The sequence below is a fragment of the Trichomycterus rosablanca genome, chromosome 1 (genome assembly GCF_030014385.1).
Source record: "Trichomycterus rosablanca isolate fTriRos1 chromosome 1, fTriRos1.hap1, whole genome shotgun sequence".
NCBI lineage: Eukaryota > Metazoa > Chordata > Actinopteri > Siluriformes > Trichomycteridae > Trichomycterus > Trichomycterus rosablanca.
In genome coordinates this window covers 85,314,049-85,341,719 of record NC_085988.1, presented here as the reverse complement: position 1 = coordinate 85,341,719, position 27,671 = coordinate 85,314,049, and the positions used below count along the sequence as shown (strand labels likewise).

Sequence of the window (27,671 nt, the reverse complement as noted above, 5' to 3'; positions counted from 1 at the left end):
AGGGTGAGAAGTGAGAGGAAGTAAAACAAACTGTTTTCTTTACATGTTTATTATATATTTGATGATATAAGATTGCGGTCGGTGAGGGTTCGAATGTTAGTGGTGCTATCAGCCAGCCAGGCGTCAACACAGACATGATCGGCTAAACCGGAGGTTTACCCCGGTTTACCCCGGTTTAGTTCAAACTAGAAGTACACTTCAGAAGTACATTTCTCTAATAAACAATAAAAATCTGCAGCGTAACGTGATTCACACGAGTCGTTATTATGTGGACGCAGGGTCGAGTTTAAGTTACTCTAACAAGAAAAAAAAAAGCAGGAAGCTTTGGGACAGATCTGGCAACCCGTCCATCAGCAGGTTTCCGGTTCTGGTTCTGCTAGATGAGCTCCACGAAGTTTGCTGGGAACAGACCAGTACGACCATTACAGCTTCCTCTCCACCAGCCCTCGTCCACCAGCTCGATGTGGGTGATGATGTCATCGGGCACGAAGGAGATCTCGTCGTCCGCCTCTGTACACAAGTTCCCATAGGAATGGTTCAAAAACCGCTCGGAGCAATTCATTCATTCATTCATTTTATATTCATTTATTTTATTATTAATTTATTCATTAGTTCATTCATTTACAACCCCAAATCAGAAAAAGTTGGGACAGCATGGAGTTCCTTACATTATCTTTGACTTTTATTTGATGTCAGACAGGATGAACCTGAGATATTTCATCTTTTATCTGCTCAACTTCATTTCATTTATTAATAAACATCCATTCCTGCATTTCAGGCCTGCATCACATTCCAAAAAAAGTTGGGACAATGAGGTAAAAACACTAAATAATGATGTGATTCCAAACAGGTGATTATAATGATGGTTTGGTACAAAAGCAGCATCCAGGAAAGGCTGAGAGTCTCTGATGAGTAAAGATGATCAGAGGATCCAGTTTGTCCACAAATGTGTGAGAAAATGATTCAAATGTTTAAAAAGAATGAAACTCAAAGAAAGATTGGAAGGGATTTGCATGTTCTCCCTCTACAGTGCAGAATATCATTAAACCATTCAAGGAATCAGGAGGAATTTCAGTGTGTAAAGGTCGAGGGTGCGAGATTAATCTGAACGCTCGTGATCTTCCATCCCTCAGACGGCGCCGCATCAAGAACCTCCACTCAACACTAGCTGATATAACCACATGGGTGAGGGATTAGTTTATCAAACCTTTATCAAGCTCTACAATACAGAGTTACTGCACAAATCATACTTAACACTTTACTGTGCAAAAAAGAAGCCTTATGTTAACCATGTCCAGAAGCGGCGTCGAATTCTCTGGGCTCGGAGGCATCTAGGATGGACCATCACACAGTGGAAACGTGTATTGTGGTCAGATGAATCAGCATTCCAGGTCTTTTTTGGAAACTAAAAATGCGACAACGATGTGTTTGCAGGAAGAACGAGACAGAATAAAAGCTGAAACACTAAATCACTCGGTCTCCTCGGTGCCAAAACCTGTTTTAAGTGGTGAAAAGGAACGGCAACGTTACAGAGTGGTAAGTGCTTTATCGTCCCAACTTTTATTGGAATGTAATGCAGGCCTGAAATGCAGGAATGGATGTTTATTAATAAATGAAATGAAGTTGAGCAGATAAAAGATGAAATATCTCAGGTTCATCCTGTCTGACATCAAATAAAAGTCAAAGATAATGTAAGGAACTCCATGCTGTCCCAACTTTTTCTGATTTGGGGTTGTATTTAGTTATTTGCTATATTTTAAATTTTTTTATTTGTTCACTCGTTCATTCGTTCATTGTTTATTTATTATTTAATTTACTAGTTCGTTTATTCATTCATTTATTTACTCATAAGTTTAATCATTTGTACATTTATTCCTTTTTCATTCATTCATTGGTTTGTTAATTCATTCATTTATTCATTCGTTCGGTCATGAAAGCAGCCACTCCACCTTCTGCATGTTACTGGAAGGAAACTGCAGTCAAGGCCAAAGAAGAACCGAACCCAGGTCCTCGAGACCCACACTGTTGTGCAGCACACACGGCACCTGCTTTTATACTGCCCTTCAAATAGGTCATCCTACTGATCAGACCTGGGCGGCTCGTGCGGAAGGTGGATTGGCTGTTCTGATCTGCTGTGTGTGTGTGTGTGTGTGTGTGTGTGTGGTGGACACTCACCCCCCTGATAGTCGTACAGTGCCCGCGCTGACTTCACGTGACCCACGTCTTCATAATCGTTCTCAGCAACTGCAAACGGACAGAACAAGACCTGAGAGGTGCAGGGTGTGGCCAAAAGTATGTGGACACCTTTCTTACTCAGGTGTTGTAGCCATGCTTATTTATTACACGGATATACAATGACTGGGATGAATCGGAACATCCATCTGTAGTGCCTGATCTCACAGATGCTCTTTTTGTCTAAACAGGCACAAATTCCCACAGACGCAGTAAAAGCATCATGGTGGAGAGACTTGAAGATTTTAAAGTGTGTCTGTGGGAATTTGTCCCCCATGAATATAAAGTAGCCCTGTGAGCGACGGGCGTGGCTATAACGTCTCATTAAAAGACGCGTCCACATACTTATGGCTATATGGTGCTGTATGATAAGGTTCTAACCCGCCTGCTCAGCCGTTCCCATTTCCTCGTAATCCACTTCGTCAGGGCGCGGCTGCGGATCGTCCGTCTGTCGGTGAGGAAGAGGAGGGGGGGCGTCTTCGGCCAGCAGGTCGGCGGATCGGGGGGGCAGCGTGGGTGGTTCGGTGGAGTCCTCGACCGGCTCGTCCGGCTGCTCGTCCGGCTGCTCGTCCGGCTGCTCGTCCACCTGTAACACACACACAACCTTAAAACACAGAAACCACCACCGGCGGCGTCTTCGGACTCGAACTACCCAGAGTTCAACTGATAATAGATGAACTGTCCACAGCCGAGCAGGCTTCACATCACCGTGAGCTCTCAGTGTAAGCCACGCCCCCATTCCCATCTTTTTGCAGCTATAACAGGCACCCGCTGGAAGGCTTTTCACAAGATCATGTAGTGCATCTGTGGGAATTTGTGCCCATTATCACGACTGGACCGAAGGGGAGTGGAAGGTCCGTACCTCAGGCTCCTCTCGTGGGACTTCGGGAAGCGGTCTGAAGTCCTGCGCCGGTTTCGTAGCTTCAGGAATGACCGGAGGTTTCTGCTCCTCCTCCTCGTACTCTCTGCTCTGGACCTGTGGGACGCGAACACACCAACCTCACATCAAACATCACACTAGAGCACTCTCAGGGTCGAGGGTCACAGGGATTCCTCAAAACTGCTGCAGTTATGAGCTGTGCTGGCTAACGGATGGTGCTGCACAGAGACGGGGGATAACAGAGATCAGTGCGTGACTCTGTGCGCGATACGGATCTCCACATGAACCCACCTGGTGCAGGTGAAAAGAAGCAGTCGGCACTGCAGCAGTAGAGGAAGTGAAATATGGTCAGGGAATTGGATACGACTAAATTGGAAGAAAAATGTGAGTTGAAATGCTGAATTGAGATTTTTTTTTACCACAACAGGGTGTATTGTGTAAAAACATCCAGTGAGCGGCAGTTCAGTAGAAAATCATCCAGAGCAGAAAAGGATCTGAGAATGCACCATGAGGGGTCAGAATTTGGCATAAACAGCATGAACCTAAGGGCGCGACCTGACTCGTGTCACCAGTTCGTGCTGGTGTTGGTGGTGCAAATCCACTGTGTGATACAGATTGTTACCAGTATTAGGGGGTGTTCCTAATATTACTGGGTGTTCCTATCCTTACTGGGTGTTCCTATCCTCATATTACTGGGTGTTCCTAATATTATGGTTGGGCGTTCTTAATATTACTGAGTGTTCCTAATTGGTGTTCCTAATATTATTAGGTGTTCTTTATATTATTAGGTGTTCTTTATATTATTGGGTGTTCTTTATATTATTGGGTGTTCCTAATATTATTGGGTGTTCCTGATAAACTGGGTGTTTCTAAAATTATTGGGTGTTCCTAATATTATCAGGTGTTCCTAATATTGTGGCGCCGGCGAGTAGGAAGGAGAGCGTCGGGGCCGTGAGTGAGCTGCCCTTGGCAGTTCACTCAGTGGTTTTGGGACAGACAGTCATTCATACACACATACAACAGACCTCACCGCAGCCACCCCAGTCCCAACACTGGGATACACGGCCACGGTGAGCACGGACAGCATGGCCGCAAGGGCTTCTGGGTAAAGCCCGTGGCGGCCCCCTAGCGGTGACGCTAAAATATTATTAGGTGTTTTCAATCCTTACTGGGTGTTCCTAATATTACTGAGTGTTCCTAATATTATCGGGTGTTCCTAATATTATTAGGTATTTCCAAATATTATTGGGTGTTCCTAATAATTGGTGTTCCTATCCTAATATTATTATTGGGTGTTCCTAATATTATCAGGTGTTCCTACCCTTATATGATCAGGTGTTCCTAATAATCCGTCCGTTCCTAACATGTGTAAGAACCTTGGTTTTGTTCGCCGCCTCCTCTCGTTCCCTCTTGTCTCGAGCTCCTCTCCTCGCCCGTTCCTCCTCGGCTCTCCTCTTGTTCTCCTCCTCAGAGGTTTTAGCCATGTTCTCGAACCGAGCCTTCAGATTTCCGGCTCCAGTGCTCGCTACACACACACACACACACAGACACACAGATACACACACAAAGACACACACACAAACACACACACAAACACAGAGTGTCAGGGGTTACATTTCTAAGGCACTGGGACTCCACCGAACCACAGTGAAAGCCATTATCTCTAAATTAAGGAAACTGGAAACTGGGAACTGGGCGTGTTGTTAGGGGCCGGCGTACCCAATTCCCTCCACGAGGAGTCCAGAGAACTGCAGGCCTCCCTAACCTTAGATATAGCCAGCAGAGTGGTTGTGACTGGACTGGGATGATCAGTCAGTGTCTGAAGCACCAGAGCAAGTGCTATCATCCGGCCGGGCGTCAACATGATTGGTTATGTCTGAAGGGGCTGGATTGCTCACAGTGTTTCCCGGTGGAACCGGACCCACTGCAACCCTGACCAGTATCTAACGGAACATTCTGTACAAGGATAATGGAACCTTATAGTGTGAAAATAAAGCATCAGGGGGCAAATATTTATTCACAGAGCTGTATGGCTAACTTGTAATAAGGGAAGGGCACGCTATGCTCTTTGTGTTCCTCCACCACCGGTGCCTGTATGTGATCTTTTCAGCTAGAACAACAGCCGCTCTTCAGATAAGCTTCTCACAAGAATCAGTCGGTGTTCCAGTTCATCCCAGAGCTGTTGAGTGGGGCTGAGGTCCGGGCTCTGTGCAGGAGCAAATCAGTTCCTTTATATGATTGATTGATTGATTGATGGTACTCACAGGTCTCCAGTGGTAACGTTTTCTGGTAGGATGAGGTTGGAGACTGCATCTCTCCGAACGATCCCGCACTCTAGAATCAGACCGGGTTCCAGTTATTTTAGGGTTCCAGAGGAGCCGAAATCAGGCGTTAGTTATAAATCATGAGATTTACCTGATCCATACGATCCTCCTCCACACCGTAACGTCCTCCAAACCCCTTCACGTAATCTGAGGAGAGCAGAAACGTCATGAAGATTCAGATTCACAAACGTCATGAAGATTCAGATTTACAAACGTCATGAACATTCAGATTCACAAACGTCATGAACATTCAGATTCACAAACGTCATGAACATTCAGATTCAGAAAATTTTTTAGTATCACCTGACTGCACGTCTTTGGACTTACGGGTGAAACCGGAGCACCCGGAGGAAACCCACAGAGAACAAATCCAGACTGCTCCACTGGGGAATCAATCCCAGGACCTCCTAAGCTGTGAGGCAACAGTGCTACCCACCGAGCCAACCGTCCTGTTCCGATCATGTTGTACTGGGTGAAGGACGCCACCCACTACTGCCGAGATCTGGAGATCCAGGGTCTGCATGGTCTGCATGGACATGACTGGCTAATGTCCTCTCCAAAACAGCCTAGCCTTCACAAGTCCAGATAGAAATTGTGCCAAGTCTGATATGTGGACCAGACCTGCTGTGGCGATGACTAAATACAGGAGCAGCCAAAAAAAACCCCCAAACATTTACATATTGAAAAGAACATTATTGATTTTTATTCTTCAATTTAGTTATTTCCAATTCCCTAAGTACAATCCCTCTGACGCCTGCACCCCCTCCACGCTGCCGAAGTGGAGCCGCAGACCGCCCACGGCCATTTCTGAACTTTTGAAGTCAACGCCCACTTCTTCTCATCATCCAGCGGTGGATCCCCACAGAGAGGAGCTTCCGGTGTAGTGATGAAGCGTCGCTCCCTACTCCCTACACAGTCTGAAGTTCACTTCATTTAAACATTCTCGTTACCTTTGGATCAGAATCTCACTTAAAATGGTGGAATACCCTACGTAGTGCACTTCACAGGAACAGCCGGGGTGAATGGAACGCTCCTACAGAATCGGTGCTGATGGTTGAAAGACGCTTTCTGAACCAATCAGAGCTTCTGATTGTAATTGTTAGTAAGAAATGCTGTTATCTGCATTTATTCAGTTTGCGTCACACAGATGACGTGGTAATGAAACGCTCGATCGGCTTTCTAACCACTTCCTGTTTTACTTCACCACCGGGAAAAGTTTGGAGGTTTTTAATTATAAGCACATTTACAAAATAACGGATTCTGTTCCTAATGGGACGCACGCTTATAAATGTAATAGCATCTGGAAGAACAGAAGCTAAGGTAAGCAGCGGTTATGATTGTTTTTGCCGTGTTTGGGATTTTGGCCGCCGTGCCGTGATTTATCGAGCGCTTTTGTTCTGTAATGAAAACAAAACGTATCAGTTGAAGCTTTTAACTGGAACCTTCTTGTTACAGAAATTACATTCATTTACACAATGAGGAGGAAAGTAAAGACACGAAGTAAAACGGCTAAATACACTCGCTAATCTGTTGTTGTTTTTATCTGAACTTACAGATTATTTCTTTATTTCTGCGCTACATTTATAATATATGTTTTGTGTAGATTATATTGACTCGTGATTCGACTCGGACTCGTATTTTCTGACTTGTGAACATCTCTGATGTAAATAATACTGGCCAATTCTGTCTCTTTCTTCACCTCCTCTGTTTATTCCACACTGTTATATTCGGACAGGAGTTAGAACCCCGCACAGGATCTCCGGTACCTTTTTGTGATTGATGTTTTTCGGTTTCTCCTTTGTAGTCGTAACCCAGAGCTGCTTTATCCACTCGCTCCTTCTGCACCCCGAACTTCCCCCCGAACCCCTGAGAGTAATCTACAGAGGAAATAACAGATCAAACGTTTATATTTAATACGATCAGTTCACTCCACAGATCTGAGATTTGTATCAGCATGTATCAGCATTTGTATGGGGTCGTGCAAGCGGCAGTGGATTCACAATCAGGATTTGGATATGACTCATGGGGGAAAAAAATCCAAAGAGAAAGAGGTGCTTCAATTCAATACAGAAACACCATCAAGTTCTCTGGGCCTGAGGTCATCTCAGATGGACCAAAAGACAGTGGACATGTGTGCTGTGGTCAGATGAGTCCATGGTTCAGCTTATTTGTCAGAAAAAAGGACCATCCAGACTATTATCAGTAAAATCTTTATTCTTTTATTCATTTCCTTCCCTCAAATTTAGTCGTATCCATTTCCCCAATCGTATTTCACCTCTACTTCTGCAGACCTCCATTCCTGACCGAGCAGGGTCATAACTAACAGTACTAGCAGTACCGACCGCTTCTTTTCACCTGCACTAGGTGAGAGTCACGCACTGATCCCCATTATCCCCCGTCTCTGTGCAGCACCATGGATCAGCCAGCAGAGGGCGTAACTGCAGCGGTTATGAGGAATTATTGTGCGTACAGGCTCTTGGCAGCCTGATAGCCGATCTGAGATTTGAACTCATGAACTTGAGACGTCAGCACTGCAAAGCTAACGTGCGTAGCGCCCCCTACACAGACATACATGAACATTTTTGCATTAGAAGTGATCCGGTACCTTTTTGTGACTGATGTTTTTCGGTTTCTCCTTTGTAGTCGTAACCCAGAGCTGCTTTATCCACTCGCTCCTTCTGCACCCCGAACTTCCCCCCGAATCCCTGAGAGTAATCTACAGAGGAAATAACAGATCAAACGTTTATAAATTAATACGATCAGTTCACTCCACAGATCTGAGAGTTAGAGAACTTTGTGCACTACTGTACTGTACATACTCTACATGACCAAAAGTATCTGGACACCCTACCATGAGCTTGTCATACACCCCCCCCAAAGGATATTAAAATAGAGTGACCTCTATGAGATTTGTGTCCATTCAACCAAAACATGACAGCATTTGTATGGCTGGGCAATGATGTTGGTCAATCAAGGCTCTGTTGGTGTTCAGGGACTGGTTCTCTGGGAGGGACTGGTCCAGGCATCTGTGAGGGGGGTCACATGGAGCTTAGCGTGGCCCTCCGTATATGATACGGCTCTTTATGGGAACACTACACTGGCGGGTGATAAGAAGCGGCCACAGATTGGACACGTGTTAGAGCGGGCGTGTGGTGATCTGTCTCTCCTTGATCAGATCGAGGGTTGTGCAAGCGGGACTGGATTCACAACTGGGAATCGGATATGACTAAATATAATGAGGAAGATTAATGAGAAATGCATCCTGAAACTGTAGTACAACAAGAGAAAGAGGTACATCAATTCTATACAGAAACGTTGTTGAGATCTCTGGGCTCGAGCTCATCTCAGATGGACCGCAAGACTTTCAATTTAGTCATTTCCAATTCCCCGATGGTATTTCACCTCTACCGCTGCAGACCTCCACTCCTGACCGAGGAGGGCCGTGACTGACACACGCCCCCTCCGACACGTGTGCAGTACCGGCCACTTCTTTTCACCTGCACCAGGCGGGTTCATATGGAGATCAGTATTAGGAATTGGATATGACTAAATTGGAAAATAAATAGGAGAAAAATCCAGTGAAAAGAAATGCATCCTGAAACTCTATTACACAAAGAGAAGGAGGTACATCAATTCAATACAGAAACACCATCAAGTTCTCTGGGCCTGAGGTAATCTCAGATGGACCAAAAGATAGTAGACACGTGTGCTGTGGTCAAATAAGTTCACGGTTCATCTTATTTTTTTGGGAAAAAAGGACCTTCCAGACTGTTATCATTAAAATCTTTATTCTTTTATTCATTTCTTCCCTCAAATTTAGTCGTATCCATTTCCCCAATCGTATTTCATCTCTACTTCTGCAGACCTCCATTCCTGACCGAGGAGGGTCGTAACTAACAGTACTAGCAGTACCGACCGCTTCTTTTCACCTGCACTAGGCGGGTTCATATAGAGATCCGTATCGAGCACGGAGAGTCACGCACTGATCCCCATTATCCGCCGTCTCTGTGCAGCACCTCGATCAGCCAGCAGAGGGCGTAACTGCAGCGGTTATGAGGAATTATTGTGCGTACAGGCTCTTGGCAGTCTGATAGCCGATCTGAGATTTGAACTCATGAACTTGAGCTAACGTGCGTAGCGCCCCCTACACAGACATGTGTGAAATGATCCGGTACCTTTTTGTGATTGATGTTTTTCGGTTTCTCCTTTGTAGTCGTAACCCAGAGCTGCTTTATCCACTCGCTCCTTCTGCACCCCGAACTTACCCCCGAACCCCTGAGAGTAATCTACAGAGGCAAGCAGAACGAAAACACCAACATCAGGGGCGACTAAATACTTAAAACACTACACTCTATGGACAAAAGTATCGGGACGCCCCTTCTAATGAATGGATTTATTTAGCCACGACAGTTGCTAACAGGTGTAATGAGTTCGGTACCTTTCTGAGAGGCGTGTTGCTCCACGTCTCCTTTATACTGATAACCCAGAGCGGACTGAACAAAACAAACACACCACAATCACTCAAATACAATAAATACATCAGTACATACACTCAATCACTCATCCTGTAAATACATCAGTACATACACTCAATCACTCATTCTGTAAATACATCAGTACATACACTCAATCACTCATCTCATAAATACATCAGTACATACGCTCAATCACTCATCCTGTAAATACATCAGTACATACACTCAATCACTCATCCTGTAAATACATCAGTACATACACTCAATCACTCATCCTGTAAATACATCAGTACATACACTCAATCACTCATCTCATAAATACATCAGTACATACACTCAATCACTCATCCTGTAAATACATCAGTACATACACTCAATCACTCATCCTGTAAATACATCAGTACATACACTCAATCACTCATCCTGTAAATACATCAGTACATACACTCAATCACTCATCTCATAAATACATCAGTACATACACTCAATCCCTCATCTCATAAATACATCAGTACATACACTCAATCACTCATCCTGTAAATACATCAGTACATACACTCAATCACTCATCCTGTAAATACATCAGTACATACACTCAATCACTCATCCTGTAAATACATCAGTACATACACTCAATCACTCATCCTGTAAATACATCAGTACATACACTCAATCACTCATCCTGTAATTACATCAGTACATACACTCAATCACTCATCCTGTAAATACATCAGTACATACACTCAATCACTCATCTCATAAATACATCAGTACATACACTCAATCACTCATCCTGTAAATACATCAGTACATACACTCAATCACTCATCCTGTAAACACATCAGTACATACACTCAATCACTCATCTCATAAATACATCAGTACATACACTCAATCACTCATCCTGTAAATACATCAGTACATACACTCAATCACTCATCCTGTAAATACATCAGTACATACACTCAATCACTCATCCTGTAAATACATCAGTACATACACTCAATCACTCATCCTGTAAACACATCAGTACATACACTTAATCACTCATCCTGTAAATACATCAGTACATACACTCAATCACTCATCCTGTAAATACATCAGTACATACACTCAATCACTCATCTCATAAATACATCAGTACATACACTCAATCACTCATCCTGTAAATACATCAGTACATACACTCAATCACTCATCCTGTAAATACATCAGTACATACACTCAATCACTCATCCTGTAAATACATCAGTACATACACTCAATCACTCATCCTGTAAATACATCAGTACATACACTCAATCACTCATCCTGTAAACACATCAGTACATACACTCAATCACTCATCCTGTAAATACATCAGTACATACACTCAATCACTCATCCTGTAAATACATCAGTACATACACTCAATCACTCATCCTGTAAATACATCAGTACATACACTCAATCACTCATCCTGTAAATACATCAGTACATACACTCAATCACTCATCCTGTAAATACATCAGTACATACACTCAATCACTCATTCTGTAAATACATCAGTACATACACTCAATCACTCATCTCATAAATACATCAGTACATACGCTCAATCACTCATCCTGTAAATACATCAGTACATACACTCAATCACTCATCCTGTAAATACATCAGTACATACACTCAATCACTCATCCTGTAAATACATCAGTACATACACTCAATCACTCATCTCATAAATACATCAGTACATACACTCAATCACTCATCCTGTAAATACATCAGTACATACACTCAATCACTCATCCTGTAAATACATCAGTACATACACTCAATCACTCATCCTGTAAATACATCAGTACAAAAACTCAATCACTCATCTCATAAATACATCAGTACATACACTCAATCCCTCATCTCATAAATACATCAGTACATACACTCAATCACTCATCCTGTAAATACATCAGTACATACACTCAATCACTCATCCTGTAAATACATCAGTACATACACTCAATCACTCATCCTGTAAATACATCAGTACATACACTCAATCACTCATCTCATAAATACATCAGTACATACACTCAATCACTCATCCTGTAAATACATCAGTACATACACTCAATCACTCATCCTGTAAACACATCAGTACATACGCTCAATCACTCATCCTGTAAATACATCAGTACATACACTCAATCACTCATCCTGTAAATACATCAGTACATACACTCAATCACTCATCTCATAAATACATCAGTACATACAATCAATCACTCATCCTGTAAGTACATCAGTACATACACTCAATCACTCATCCTGTAAATACATCAGTACATACACTCAATCACTCATCCTGTAAATACATCAATACATACACTCAATCACTCATCTCATAAATACATCAGTACATACACTCAATCCCTCATCTCATAAATACATCAGTACATACACTCAATCACTCATCCTGTAAATACATCAGTACATACACTCAATCACTCATCCTGTAAATACATCAGTACATACACTCAATCACTCATCCTGTAAATACATCAGTACATACACTCAATCACTCATCTCATGAATACATCAGTACATACACTCAATCACTCATCCTGTAAATACATCAGTACATACACTCAATCACTCATCCTGTAAACACATCAGTACATACACTCAATCACTCATCCTGTAAATACATCAGTACATACACTCAATCACTCATCCTGTAAATACATCAGTACATACACTCAATCACTCATCCTGTAAATACATCAGTACATACACTCAATCACTCATCCTGTAAATACATCAGTACATACACTCAATCACTCATCCTGTAAATACATCAGTACATACACTCAATCACTCATCCTGTAAATACATCAGTACATACACTCAATCACTCATCCTGTAAATACATCAGTACATACACTCAATCACTCATCCTGTAAACACATCAGTACATACACTCAATCACTCATCCTGTAAACACATCAGTACATACACTCAATCACTCATCCTGTAAATACATCAGTACATACACTCAATCACTCATCCTGTAAATACATCAGTACATACACTCAATCACTCATCCTGTAAATACATCAGTACATACACTCAATCACTCATCCTGTAAATACATCAGTACATACACTCAATCACTCATCCTGTAAACACATCAGTACATACACTCAATCACTCATCCTGTAAATACATCAGTACATACACTCAATCACTCATCCTGTAAATACATCAGTACATACACTCAATCACTCATCCTGTAAATACATCAGTACATACACTCAATCACTCATCCTGTAAATACATCAGTACATACACTCAATCACTCATCCTGTAAACACATCAGTACATACACTCAATCACTCATCCTGTAAATACATCAGTACATACACTCAATCACTCATCCTGTAAATACATCAGTACATACACTCAATCACTCATCCTGTAAATACATCAGTACATACACTCAATCACTCATCTCATAAATACATCAGTACATACACTCAATCACATCCTGTAAATACATCAGTACATACACTTAATCACTCATTCTGTAAATACATCAGTACATACACTCAATCACTCATCCTGTAAATACATCAGTACATACACTCAATCACTCATTCTGTAAATACATCAGTACATACACTCAATCACTCATCTCATAAATACATCAGTACATACACTCAATCACTCATCCTGTAAATACATCAGTACATACACTCAATCACTCATTCTGTAAATACATCAGTACATACACTCAATCACTCATCTCATAAATACATCAGTACATACACTCAATCACTCATCCTGTAAATACATCAGTACATACACTCAATCACTCATCCTGTAAATACATCAGTACATACACTTAATCACTCATTCTGTAAATACATCAGTACATACACTCAATCACTCATCCTGTAAATACATCAGTACATACACTCAATCACTCATTCTGTAAATACATCAGTACATACACTCAATCACTCATCTCATAAATACATCAGTACATACACTCAATCACTCATCCTGTAAATACATCAGTACATACACTCAATCACTCATTCTGTAAATACATCAGTACATACACTCAATCACTCATCTCATAAATACATCAGTACATACACTCAATCACTCATCCTGTAAATACATCAGTACATACACTCAATCACTCATCCTGTAAATACATCAGTACATACACTCAATCACTCATCTCATAAATACATCAGTACATACACTCAATCACATCCTGTAAATACATCAGTACATACACTTAATCACTCATTCTGTAAATACATCAGTACATACACTCAATCACTCATCCTGTAAATACATCAGTACATACACTCAATCACTCATCCTGTAAATACATCAGTACATACACTCAATCACTCATCCTGTAAATACATCAGTACATACACTCAATCACTCATCCTGTAAACACATCAGTACATACACTCAATCACTCATCCTGTAAACACATCAGTACATACACTCAATCACTCATCCTGTAAATACATCAGTACATACACTCAATCACTCATCCTGTAAATACATCAGTACATACACTCAATCACTCATCCTGTAAATACATCAGTACATACACTCAATCACTCATCCTGTAAATACATCAGTACATACACTCAATCAATCATCCTGTAAACACATCAGTACATACACTCAATCACTCATCCTGTAAATACATCAGTACATACACTCAATCACTCATCCTGTAAATACATCAGTACATACACTCAATCACTCATCCTGTAAATACATCAGTACATACACTCAATCACTCATCCTGTAAATACATCAGTACATACACTCAATCACTCATCCTGTAAACACATCAGTACATACACTCAATCACTCATCCTGTAAATACATCAGTACATACACTCAATCACTCATCCTGTAAATACATCAGTACATACACTCAATCACTCATCCTGTAAATACATCAGTACATACACTCAATCACTCATCTCATAAATACATCAGTACATACACTCAATCACATCCTGTAAATACATCAGTACATACACTTAATCACTCATTCTGTAAATACATCAGTACATACACTCAATCACTCATCTCATAAATACATCAGTACATACACTCAATCACTCATCCTGTAAATACATCAGTACATACACTCAATCACTCATTCTGTAAATACATCAGTACATACACTCAATCACTCATCTCATAAATACATCAGTACATACACTCAATCACTCATCCTGTAAATACATCAGTACATACACTCAATCACTCATCCTGTAAATACATCAGTACATACACTCAATCACTCATCTCATAAATACATCAGTACATACACTCAATCACTCATCTCATAAATACATCAGTACATACACTCAATCACTCATCCTGTAAATACATCAGTACATACACTCAATCACTCATCTCATAAATACATCAGTACATACACTCAATCACTCATCTCATAAATACATCAGTACATACACTCAATCACATCCTGTAAATACATCAGTACATACACTTAATCACTCATTCTGTAAATACATCAGTACATACACTCAATCACTCATCCTGTAAATACATCAGTACATACACTCAATCACTCATTCTGTAAATACATCAGTACATACACTCAATCACTCATCTCATAAATACATCAGTACATACACTCAATCACTCATCCTGTAAATACATCAGTACATACACTCAATCACTCATTCTGTAAATACATCAGTACATACACTCAATCACTCATCTCATAAATACATCAGTACATACACTCAATCACTCATCCTGTAAATACATCAGTACATACACTCAATCACTCATCCTGTAAATACATCAGTACATACACTTAATCACTCATTCTGTAAATACATCAGTACATACACTCAATCACTCATCCTGTAAATACATCAGTACATACACTCAATCACTCATTCTGTAAATACATCAGTACATACACTCACTCATCTCATAAATACATCAGTACATACACTCAATCACTCATCCTGTAAATACATCAGTACATACACTCAATCACTCATTCTGTAAATACATCAGTACATACACTCAATCACTCATCTCATAAATACATCAGTACATACACTCAATCACTCATCCCGTAAATACATCAGTACATACACTCAATCACTCATCCTGTAAATACATCAGTACATACACTCAATCACTCATCTCATAAATACATCAGTACATACACTCAATCACATCCTGTAAATACATCAGTACATACACTTAATCACTCATTCTGTAAATACATCAGTACATACACTCAATCACTCATCCTGTAAATACATCAGTACATACACTCAATCACTCATCCTGTAAATACATCAGTACATACACTCAATCACTCATCCTGTAAATACATCAGTACATACACTCAATCACTCATCCTGTAAACACATCAGTACATACACTCAATCACTCATCCTGTAAACACATCAGTACATACACTCAATCACTCATCCTGTAAATACATCAGTACATACACTCAATCACTCATCCTGTAAATACATCAGTACATACACTCAATCACTCATCCTGTAAATACATCAGTACATACACTCAATCACTCATCCTGTAAATACATCAGTACATACACTCAATCACTCATCCTGTAAACACATCAGTACATACACTCAATCACTCATCCTGTAAATACATCAGTACATACACTCAATCACTCATCCTGTAAATACATCAGTACATACACTCAATCACTCATCCTGTAAATACATCAGTACATACACTCAATCACTCATCCTGTAAATACATCAGTACATACACTCAATCACTCATCCTGTAAACACATCAGTACATACACTCAATCACTCATCCTGTAAATACATCAGTACATACACTCAATCACTCATCCTGTAAATACATCAGTACATACACTCAATCACTCATCCTGTAAATACATCAGTACATACACTCAATCACTCATCTCATAAATACATCAGTACATACACTCAATCACATCCTGTAAATACATCAGTACATACACTTAATCACTCATTCTGTAAATACATCAGTACATACACTCAATCACTCATCCTGTAAATACATCAGTACATACACTCAATCACTCATTCTGTAAATACATCAGTACATACACTCAATCACTCATCTCATAAATACATCAGTACATACACTCAATCACTCATCCTGTAAATACATCAGTACATACACTCAATCACTCATTCTGTAAATACATCAGTACATACACTCAATCACTCATCTCATAAATACATCAGTACATACACTCAATCACTCATCCTGTAAATACATCAGTACATACACTCAATCACTCATCCTGTAAATACATCAGTACATACACTCAATCACTCATCTCATAAATACATCAGTACATACACTCAATCACTCATCTCATAAATACATCAGTACATACACTCAATCACTCATCCTGTAAATACATCAGTACATACACTCAATCACTCATCTCATAAATACATCAGTACATACACTCAATCACTCATCTCATAAATACATCAGTACATACACTCAATCACTCATCCTGTAAATACATCAGTACATACACTGAATCACTCATCCTGTAAATACATCAGTACATACACTCAATCACTCATCCTGTAAATACATCAGTACATACACCCAATCACAACGTGTGTGTGTGTTTTCTTCTACTGACCTGGTCCACGCGGTCCTTCTGTACACCGAATTTCCCCCCGAAACCCTTTGATGCGTCCGTTTGGGATGAGTGCTGTGCCACCTCTGCCACATAGCCGTGCCCCACTGCATCCTGGGTAAAATAAGGTACAAAACACAATGTTGTACACACAGAGAGATCAGAAGTTTAGATACACCTGTGATCAGGGTCACAGTGGGTCCGAAGCCACCTGAAAACACTGAGCGCAAAGCAGGAATACAAGCTGGACAGAGCAAAATGAACTACATACACATTCGCTCACTCAGTCACATCTATGGGTGATTTAAAGAAGCCAATCCACCTTCTGCATATTTTTGGAGGCACTGTGGAATGGGTTGGGGTTATTTTGCCTGGTATGGTTCAGCTTTACTGGTCCCAGTGGAGGGAAAGGGTCACTGCAAATCAATGCAGCATTATTCTGACTGTCTCTTGATTAAATAATAATAATGAAGGATTTCTATCCTGATGGGAGCAGTGTCTTCCAGGATGACATTGTGACACTAAGGTGTGTTGAACAGGTTCTGGCGCCCACTGGTGGCCCATTTTGATTGGGCACGAGATAAAAATACCCCACCCACCGTGAGGGTGCCAATCCATAGCAGGGCATCACATTCACTCACTCGCACCGCAGTCAATCCACTGCATGTTTCTGGATGGCAGGAGGAAAATAAAGTACCTGGAGGAAACCATTACTTGGAGAACACGAGGAATTAACAGAACCCATGGTGCTTTTACACCACCCACACTAAAAGCTAGAAGGTACACTAGAATGTAGAGATCCAGGGGTCATCCTCGGTTCCTCTTAGTGTTTGCTTGGTTTTCCTTCCAGGACCCAGAAACATCTCAAACCTGAACTGGAACTGGACCCTGACCAGACTGAACTGGTCACTCAACTAGACGAATAATATTTATGGGTAATTTCAGGGACCTTGTCCATGCGGTCCTTCTCCACTCCGAATTTTCCTCCGTATCCGTATGAGGCTTTGGGTCCCGTCTCCATCTCCTTCTTCTTCACGATGTCATGTTCCTGAGATACCTTCTGTCTGAGATCTGCAACGCTGCACACACACACACACAGCAGTTGTGGATTAGTAAGCAGAAGGTTGCTGGCTAAAGCCCTACCACTGCCAAGTTGCCACTGTTGGGCCCCTGAGCGAGGCCCTTAACCCTCGATTGCTTGTGTTGTATTCAGTCATAGCTGTAAGTCTGAGAGGAGTTATTGGGAAAGTCGCTTTGGGAATGTATATGTGGGAATTTGTGCCCATTCAGTAAAAAAGAGCATTTGTGAGGTCAGGCACTGATGTAGGATGAGAAGGTCTGGCTCACAGTCAGTGTTCCAGTTCATCCCAAAGGTTGCTACACCTGTTCGCAAACAGTGTGGCTCAAACAACTCAGCTTTAAGATTGGTGTCCACATACTTTTGGCTATATAGTGTGTTTGTAGGCAGTAAGTATGGGATAGTATGCAAAGTAAACTGGTGCAGTGACAGCCACAGTGTTTATGAAATGAACTGACACTTTACCCACAATGCTTCGCTCTATTATTGGCTGTAGTTGTCTCTACCATTACTAATCTGTGCACCGCTGATCTAGATGAGTCCATATACGGTCATTTATCACCACCGCAGCGCTGCTACTTCCTCTTCCTGTCCTTCTTCCTCTCCTGCAGTTCCACACTGGTTTCAGTTCAGCTCAGAGCGGAACATCTAACACGACTACTGACACGTCTGTGGTGGTACAGAAACTCTGTCTGATACCCACAGAGCTCTGAAGTTCATATGCTTCTGAACATGCACACACAGCAGCCTAGATCAGGTCAGATTCCATTCATGATCCACCAGACATCAGATCCACTGTTCCACTGTACTGCCCACCAACACTGGTGAGAAGCATTCATTCATTCATCAATAACCACATTCACCTGGTCAGGGTCACAGTGGGTTTGGTGCCCTAATCACTTGTCTACCCACAATGCTTTTTACATCAATACTGGAACATAATGGTCATATTAGAACAGAAAAGGACCTTCCCTAAACTGGTACCACCAAGAGACTCATAATTTTATCATTTTAAATAACTTTTTTTATTTACCCGTAGCAACTTATTCGGTCAGTCAGTAAGTGACTTATTTAGTGAGTTAGTAAGTCAGTTAATGACTTATTTAGTCATTCATTCAGTCAGTGACTTTTTCAGTGAGTTAGTAAGTCAGTTAGTGACTTATTTAGTCAGTAAGTCAGTGACTTTTTCAGTGAGTCAGTAAGTCAGCCAGTAAGTGACTTCAGTGAGTCAGTCAGTTAGTGACTTATTTAATCAGTCAGTCAGTGACTTAGTCAGTCAGTAAGTGACGTATTCAGAGAGTGTTAATCAGTGACTTATTCAGTCAGTCAGTCAGTCAGTGACTTATTTAGTCAGTCAGTCAGTGACTTATTCAGTCATTAAGTGACTTATTCAGAGTGTTAATCAGTGACTTATTCAGTCAGTCAGTCAGTCAGTCAGTGACTTATTTAGTCATTCAGCCAGTCAGTGACTTATTCAGTCATTCAGTCAGTGACTTATTCAGTCAGTCAGTCAGTCAGTCAGTGACTTATTAAGTGAATCAGTGACTTACTCAGTCAATCATTCAGTCAGTGACTTATTCAGTCATTTAGTCAGTGACTTGTTCAGTCAGTCAGTCAGTCAGTCAGTGACTTATTCAGTCAGTCAGTCAGTGACTTATTCAGTCAGTCAGTCAGTGACTTATTGAGTGAATCAGTGACTTACTCAGTCAATCATTCAGTCAGTGACTTGTTCAGTCAGTCAGTCAGTCAGTGACTTATTCAGTCATTCAGTCAGTCAGTCAGTGACTTATTCAGTCATTCAGTCAGTCAGTCAGTGATTTATTCAGTCAGTCAGTCAGTCAGTGATTTATTCAGTCAGTCAGTCAGTGACTTATTCAGTCAGTCAGTCAGTCAGTGACTTATTCAGTCAATTACTTATTCAGTCAATCAGTCAGTGACTTATTCAGTCAGTCAGTCAGTGACTTATTCAGTCAGTCCATCAGTCAGTCAGTCAGTGACTTATTTAGTCATTCAGTCAGTCAGTTAATTATTCAGTTAGTAAGATAGTCAGTAGGTCAGTAAGTAAGTTGATCAGCAGGTTTTTCAGCCAGCAATCATCAGGGGTCAGCCATACAGACAGTCAGTAAATCATTCCATAAATTATTAAATCAGTCAGTAAATTATTCAGTGAGTCAGTGGTCGGCCGTGTTAACTGACAACAGTTTTCTGAAGTTCTCCCGAACCCATGTGGCTATATTAATCACAGCAGCGTGATGGTTTCTCATGCAGTGTCATTTGAGAAGTCAAAGGTCACGTACAATTACCAGAGGTTTCTGTTGCCCTACAAATACTGAGATCTCTCCAGATTCCCTGAATCTTTCCACAATGTTAGGTACAGTGGATGGTTATACGGATCTCCATATGAATCCGGCCGGGGGGTGTTAGACACAACCCTCCTTGGTCAGGAGTGGAGGTCTTCAGCACTAGAGGTGAAATAACATCAGGGAATTGGATATGACTCAATTGATGAATGCATTGACCTGGCAGCACTCGTGTGTTGTGTGTGTTGTGTGTGTGTGTTGTGTGTTGTTTGTGTGTGTGTGTTGTAACTGAAGTTTGTTACCTGATGTGCTCTTTGCGTCCTGAACCCTGGATGGTTTTGGATCCCCAGCGCTGTTCCTGCTCTGATACATCATTCTACAAACACACACACACACACACGTTCACTCATTATTTACTGTATAACCCCCCCCCCCCCCCCCCCCATGCCAAATTACTGAGCTCACACCCATTATTATTTACTAACCAGTACAATCCAGTACATGCTTCCCCCCTTGTGGGACACTTTACCCACGGTGCTTCAGACATGGTTTAACAGCTCTGATGTGGATGAAGCGCAGTGACCCACAGTCCTGATCTCAAACCCAACAAACATCATCTATGAACCAGCCCACATATTACAAATGCTCTTTACAAGATTACTTCCCCTTATAAAGCACACAATGTAGACCATCCCTATACTGTTGACCACATGGCGGAGAATTAAAGTTTTCATCCACTTTAGTGTTTTAGTGCAAATATTGTCTCAGCTATTATTATTATTATTATTATTATTATTATTATTATTATTATTATTATTATTATCATTACTATTATTATTATTATTATTATTATTATTTAGTATTATTATTATTATTATTTCGTATTATTATTATTATTATTATTATTATTTTGTATTATTATTATTATTTTGTATTATTATTATTATTTTGTATTATTATTATTTTTTATTTTTTATTATTGTTATTATTATTATCATTTTTATTTTATTATTATTATTATTATTATTGTTATTATTATTATTATTAATATTATTATTATTATTATTATTATTATTGTTATTATTATTATTATTAATATTATTATTATTATTATTATTAATATTATTAATATTTTTATTATTGTTATTATTATTGTTGTTGTTGTTTTGTTGTTGTTATTATTATTATTATTGTTATTGTTATTATATTACTATAATACTATTAATTACTATTATTATTACTGTTATTATTATTATTAATAATATTATTATTATTATTGTTATTATTATTATTGTTGTTTTGTTGTTGTTATTGTTATTGTTATTATTGTTATTGTTATTATATTACTATATTATTATTAATTATTATTATTATTACTGTTATTATTAATAATAATAATAATAATTATTATTATTATTATTGTTATTATTATTGTTGTTGTTATTGTTATTATTGTTATTGTTATTATATTACTATATTATTATTAATAATTATTATTATTACTGTTATTATTAATAATAAGAATTATTATTATTATTATTATTATTATTATTGTTATTATTGTTATTGTTATTATTGTCATTGTTATTATTGTTATTGTTATTATATTACTATATTATTATTAATTATTATTATTATTACTGTTATTGTTAATAATAAGAATTATTATTATTATTATTATTATTGTTATTGTTATTATTGTTATTGTTATTATTGTTATTGTTATTATTGTTATTGTTATTGTTATGATTGTTATTGTTATTATATTACTATATTATTATTATTTATTATTATTATTATTATTATTAATTATTATTACACTCCAATTCTGCTGGTTCGTACCTCAAAATCCGGGTCTGTTTCCCAGTCGTCCCCCTCAGACGCCACCTTCACGTTCACGTTGTGACCCACCACAGACTTCCACATCTACAGAGGAGAAAACAAACATCATAAACATCTATACCATGAGTTAAAGTGGATATACAATCACTGTGTGCTGTACATCTTATTCACATTTTACACTGAGGTGTGTTTGGGGATTTTGAAGAGACACACACTGCTGTCAGAGTTCATGATTATTTCCTGGTCATGGCCTTTTTTTAACATGGGTGCCTGACCTTGACTGAATAGGCACAAATTCCCATAGGCACACTCCAACAACTTATCAAAACTCCTCCCAAAACAGTACAGACTGTCATTACTGTAAAGGAAAGAGGTTGGTGGTGCTACTGTATTAATGCCTGTGGTTTTGGTATGTAGTGTCCAACCAGCTCATTGTAAAGTGTCCAGATACTTTTGGCCACTTAGATTTCGGTGTTTAGATTTTATTTAGTGCACATTTGGATATTAATAATGTTAATAATATAATAAACACTCAGCGCTGACATACCTCCACCTATCATACACACACGACATGGCCAAAAGTATTCGGACGCTATCTATCTATCTGTTTGTCTGTCTATCTGTCGTATCTGTCTGTCTGTCTGTCTTATCTATCTGTCTTGTCTGTCTTATCTGTCTGATCTACCAGTCTGTCTTATCTTTCTGTCTGTCGTATCTGTCTGTCTGTCTGATCTATCAGTCTGTCTTATCTGTCCGTCTGTCTGATATATCAGTCTGTCTTATCTTTCCGTCTGTCGTATCTGTCTTGTCTGTCTGATCTATCAGTCTGTCTTATCTGTCTTATCTATCCGTCTTGTCTGTCTTATCTGTCTGTCTGTCGTATCTATCTGTCTTATCTGTCTGATCTATCAGTCTGTCTTATCTGTCCGTCTGTCGTATCTATCTGTCTGTCTGTCTTTATCTGTCTGTCTTGTCTGTCCTGTCTTTCTGCCTTATCTATAAGTCTGTCTATCTATCTGTTTGTCTGTCTATCTGTCGTATCTGTCTTTCTGTCTGTCTTATCTATCTGTCTTGTCTGTCTTATCTGTCTGATCTACCAGTCTGTCTTATCTTTCTGTCTGTCGTATCTGTCTGTCTGTCTGATCTATCAGTCTGTCTTATCTGTCCGTCTGTCTGATATATCAGTCTGTCTTATCTTTCCGTCTGTCGTATCTGTCTTGTCTGTCTGATCTATCAGTCTGTCTTATCTGTCTTATCTATCCGTCTTGTCTGTCTTATCTGTCTGTCTGTCGTATCTATCTGTCTTATCTGTCTGATCTATCAGTCTGTCTTATCTGTCCGTCTGTCGTATCTATCTGTCTGTCTGTCTTTATCTCTCCGTCTTGTCTGTCTTATTTGTCTGTCTGTGTATGTCTGTTTGTTATCTGTCTATCTATCTATCTGTCTGTCTGTCTGTCTGTCTGTCTGTCTGTCTGTCCAGATTTCCAGTTTAAAGGAATTACATTAGAAATTAAGGTAAGGTTAAAATATGACACAGTGTCCCGGCTGTAACTTCAGCTGCCAGCTTTAGGAGGAGCGGCTCCAGGTAATCTGTGCCAGCTTGTTTTCTAGGATTAAGATTTTTTAGAGCCCTCATGACCTCTGTTGTGGTTAAGGGAATGAAGTTAAAAACCTGAGATTTATTACTCCTGTTGGCAACTGTTGTGGCTGAAACACATGAATTCACTCATTAGAAGTGGCGTCCCAATACTTTTGACCGCACAGTGTCTGATCTGCTGCGCTGCTGTGCTGAATTCTTTCACCTTCCTCTTAATGCAGGTATTTTTATTCAAGTTCCTCAATTCTAGCAAAGCGTCGAGCTATGGGACACCAAGTCCAGGTCCAGTCCAGTCGTAAAACCCGGCGTAAAATTCCCGTCACAAATTCCCACAGCAAATCAAATCAGGCCACAGATCAGAGTCGAGAGATTAGCAGAAGTGCAAACAATGCGACTCTTTTTTTATCGACTCGAGCTGCTCTGCAGACACTTCCTGAAACAAAAACCTCCCTGAAGTTCTGGTTCTACCACCAGAAGAACCCAAGTGCAGATGAAGGATGAAGAAATGGAACCGCTCACTTACCTTGTCGTCGTCGTGAGATCAAAAATATCTGGACAGAAGTAATAAAAGTCAGAAGTTAATAAACGAACGGCGAGAGCGTGAGGAGGGTGAAGCTCTGCCGGGGTGCGAGGACAGAACTGAAACGCTCACAGCACAAGAGAGGAAGTGAGGACGTGTTCCTCACCACCCCTCCTTCACCTCCTGGGTTCGCTCACTCTGATGAACGTTCTCAACCGGGTCCTGGAGGGTTCGAAGGTTTGAAGAATCCAGAACGTCCAGTAAAAAAGGAGCTTGATTCATCCTGGTTATCATCAAACTATCACACATCGTTAGAGGAGCACGTTTGCGCCGTAGGGTGCACCAGGTCCTGGTTTACACCTCACCATCATCAGATGTTTCTCAGACTGTCCTGGCAGAACTTCCTTTAGCTTCATCCAACCATAAAGTCATAAAGATGGAGCAGCTCTGTGCAGCCGATCTGTCTGTCTGTCTATCTGTCGTGTCTTTTCTGTCTTATCTGTCTGTTTGTCTTTCTTATCTATCTATCTATCTATCTATCTATCTATCTATCTATCTATCTATCTATCTATCTATCTATCTATCTATCATCTATCTATCTATCTATCTATCTATCTATCTATCATCTATCTATCTATCTATCTATCTATCTATCTATCTATCTATCATCTATCTATCTATCTATCTATCTATCTATCTATCTATCTATCTATCTATCTGTCTGTCTGTCTGTCTTATCATCTGTCTTGTCTGTCTGTCTGTCTGTCTTATCTGTCCGTCTGTCGTATCTGTCTGTCTGTCTTATCTTTGCGTCTTATCTGCCTGCCAGTCCGGTCTGTCTGTCTTATCTGTCTGTCTGTCTTATCGGTCTGTCTTATCTGTCTGATCTATCAGTCTGTCTGTCTTATCTGTCCGTTTGTCGTATCTGTCTGTCTGTCTTATCTATCTGTCTTATCTGCCTGCCAGTCCGGTCTGTCTGTCTTATCTGTCTGTCTGTCTTATCGGTCTGTCTTATCTGTCTGATCTATCAGTCTGTCTGTCTTATCTGTCCGTCTGTCGTATCTGTCTGTCTGTCTTATCTATCTGTCTTATCTGCCTGCCAGTCCGGTCTGTCTGTCTTATCTGTCTGTCTGTCTTATCGGTCTGTCTTATCTATCTGTCTTATCTGTCTGATCTATCAGTCTGTCTGTCTTATCTGTCCGTCTGTCGTATCTGTCTGTCTGTCTTATCTATCTGTCTTATCTGCCTGCCAGTCTGGTCTGTCTGTCTTATCTGTCTGTCTGTCTTATCGGTCTGTCTTATCTGTCTGATCTATCAGTCTGTCTGTCTTATCTGTCCGTCTGTTGTATCTACCTGTCTTATCTGCCTGCCAGTCCGGTCTGTCTGTCTTATCTGTCTGTCTGTCTTATCGGTCTGTCTTATCTATCTGTCTTATCTGTCTGATCTATCAGTCTGTTTGTCTTATCTGTCTGTCTATGTGTCTTATCTGTCTGTCCTGTCTGTCTGTCTGTCTGTCTGTCTGTCTGTCTGTTTGTATTCCACCACCAGGCCTGATATTTGCTTCCTGGCGCACATGTGCACTGGTGTGTCTGGAGGAATAAAGCAGCTCTCCACTAGGGGGCAGACCAGCACGTGACATGACTAGCTCACTGTATAGGGTACCACAGTTTAAAGAAATTGCTTACAGAAAGTTCAGATGCGTCTTCAAGCAGATCCTCTTCTTTATTTTGGCCAGCATGGTGGCTCGATGATAGCAAGATTCCCAGGTGATAGGTTCGATTCCCAGGTGGAGCGGTCTTGTTCCCTGGACTCAACTGCTTAGTGACTGTGCAGTTTTTGCACCTTATTCTTTAATCTCCGCTGCTATAAAAACCCTATGCAAAGTTTTCATTCAAAATATTAACTGCTGAGTGGTGTGAAAAAGCATTTTCCCCTATTTTGCCCCTAATTGTCTCAGTGACCTGCTCCCGTTGTTGTTCAGTGGAGTCCTAGAGCCTTTAAAACTGACCTGTATGCATTCCAGGTTTTTTTTTTTACAGCCCGGTCTATTATATATGCATAATTTTATAATCATAATCACTTCTCATTTGCATTTTTTTTTTATCATCGCTTTATCCTGGTCAGGGTTGCAGTGGGTCCCATTACCCCGAACACACCGGGACAGAGAAAGGAACATCTACTTTTACATGTGCAGCGACTTACAGTTCACTCAGTACCATGTACTGGCCAACACTACTCTTCTCTTTGGTCTCGTTCCTCTCAGTTCTCTCACTTTCTTAACCGCTTACCAAACAGGGTCGCGGGGGTGGGGGGTGCTGGAGCCTATCCTAGCTTTTCAATGGGCACAAGGCACACAGCATACACACATACACATTCACCTATAGGGCAATTCAGTGTCTCCAATTAACCTGACTGCATGCTTTTGGACTGTGGGAGGAAACCCACACAGACACGGGGAGAACATGCAAACTCCATACAGAAAGGACCCGAACCCTCCTGCTTGGGGATCGAACCTTCTTGCTGTGAGGCGACAGTGCCACCCACCGAGCCACCGAGCCTGCACTGTGTGTATTGTGTCGTGTTGCATGCTCTGTGTTGCACCCTGGTCCTGGTCCTTGTGCAACGCTGTTTCGTTTCACTATGTACTTGTATGAAGCTGAAATGACGATAAAGCCTCTCCTGAACTCCTGAAACGTGGACGAGCCA

The 27,671-nt window shown here is 40.4% G+C and overlaps 1 protein-coding gene across 1 annotated transcript; it reads right to left on the bottom strand.

The window, feature by feature from the left end:
• Positions 1–31: 31 nt before the first annotated feature.
• Positions 32–25,065, bottom strand: hcls1 (hematopoietic cell-specific Lyn substrate 1). Its single transcript, XM_063007370.1, has 16 exons — positions 24,969–25,065; positions 22,849–22,932; positions 21,309–21,382; positions 18,578–18,707; positions 17,632–17,742; positions 9,875–9,929; positions 9,612–9,722; positions 8,042–8,152; positions 7,203–7,313; positions 5,528–5,583; positions 5,377–5,446; positions 4,489–4,637; positions 3,095–3,208; positions 2,614–2,818; positions 2,176–2,244; positions 32–510 (listed from the first exon to the last, which is right to left on the bottom strand). The coding sequence occupies exons 2-16, from the start codon at positions 22,930–22,932 to the stop codon at positions 377–379; spliced, it is 1,584 nt and encodes a 527-aa protein (XP_062863440.1). The 5' UTR covers positions 24,969–25,065; the 3' UTR covers positions 32–376.
• Between the last annotated feature and the right edge of the window lie 2,606 nt (positions 25,066–27,671).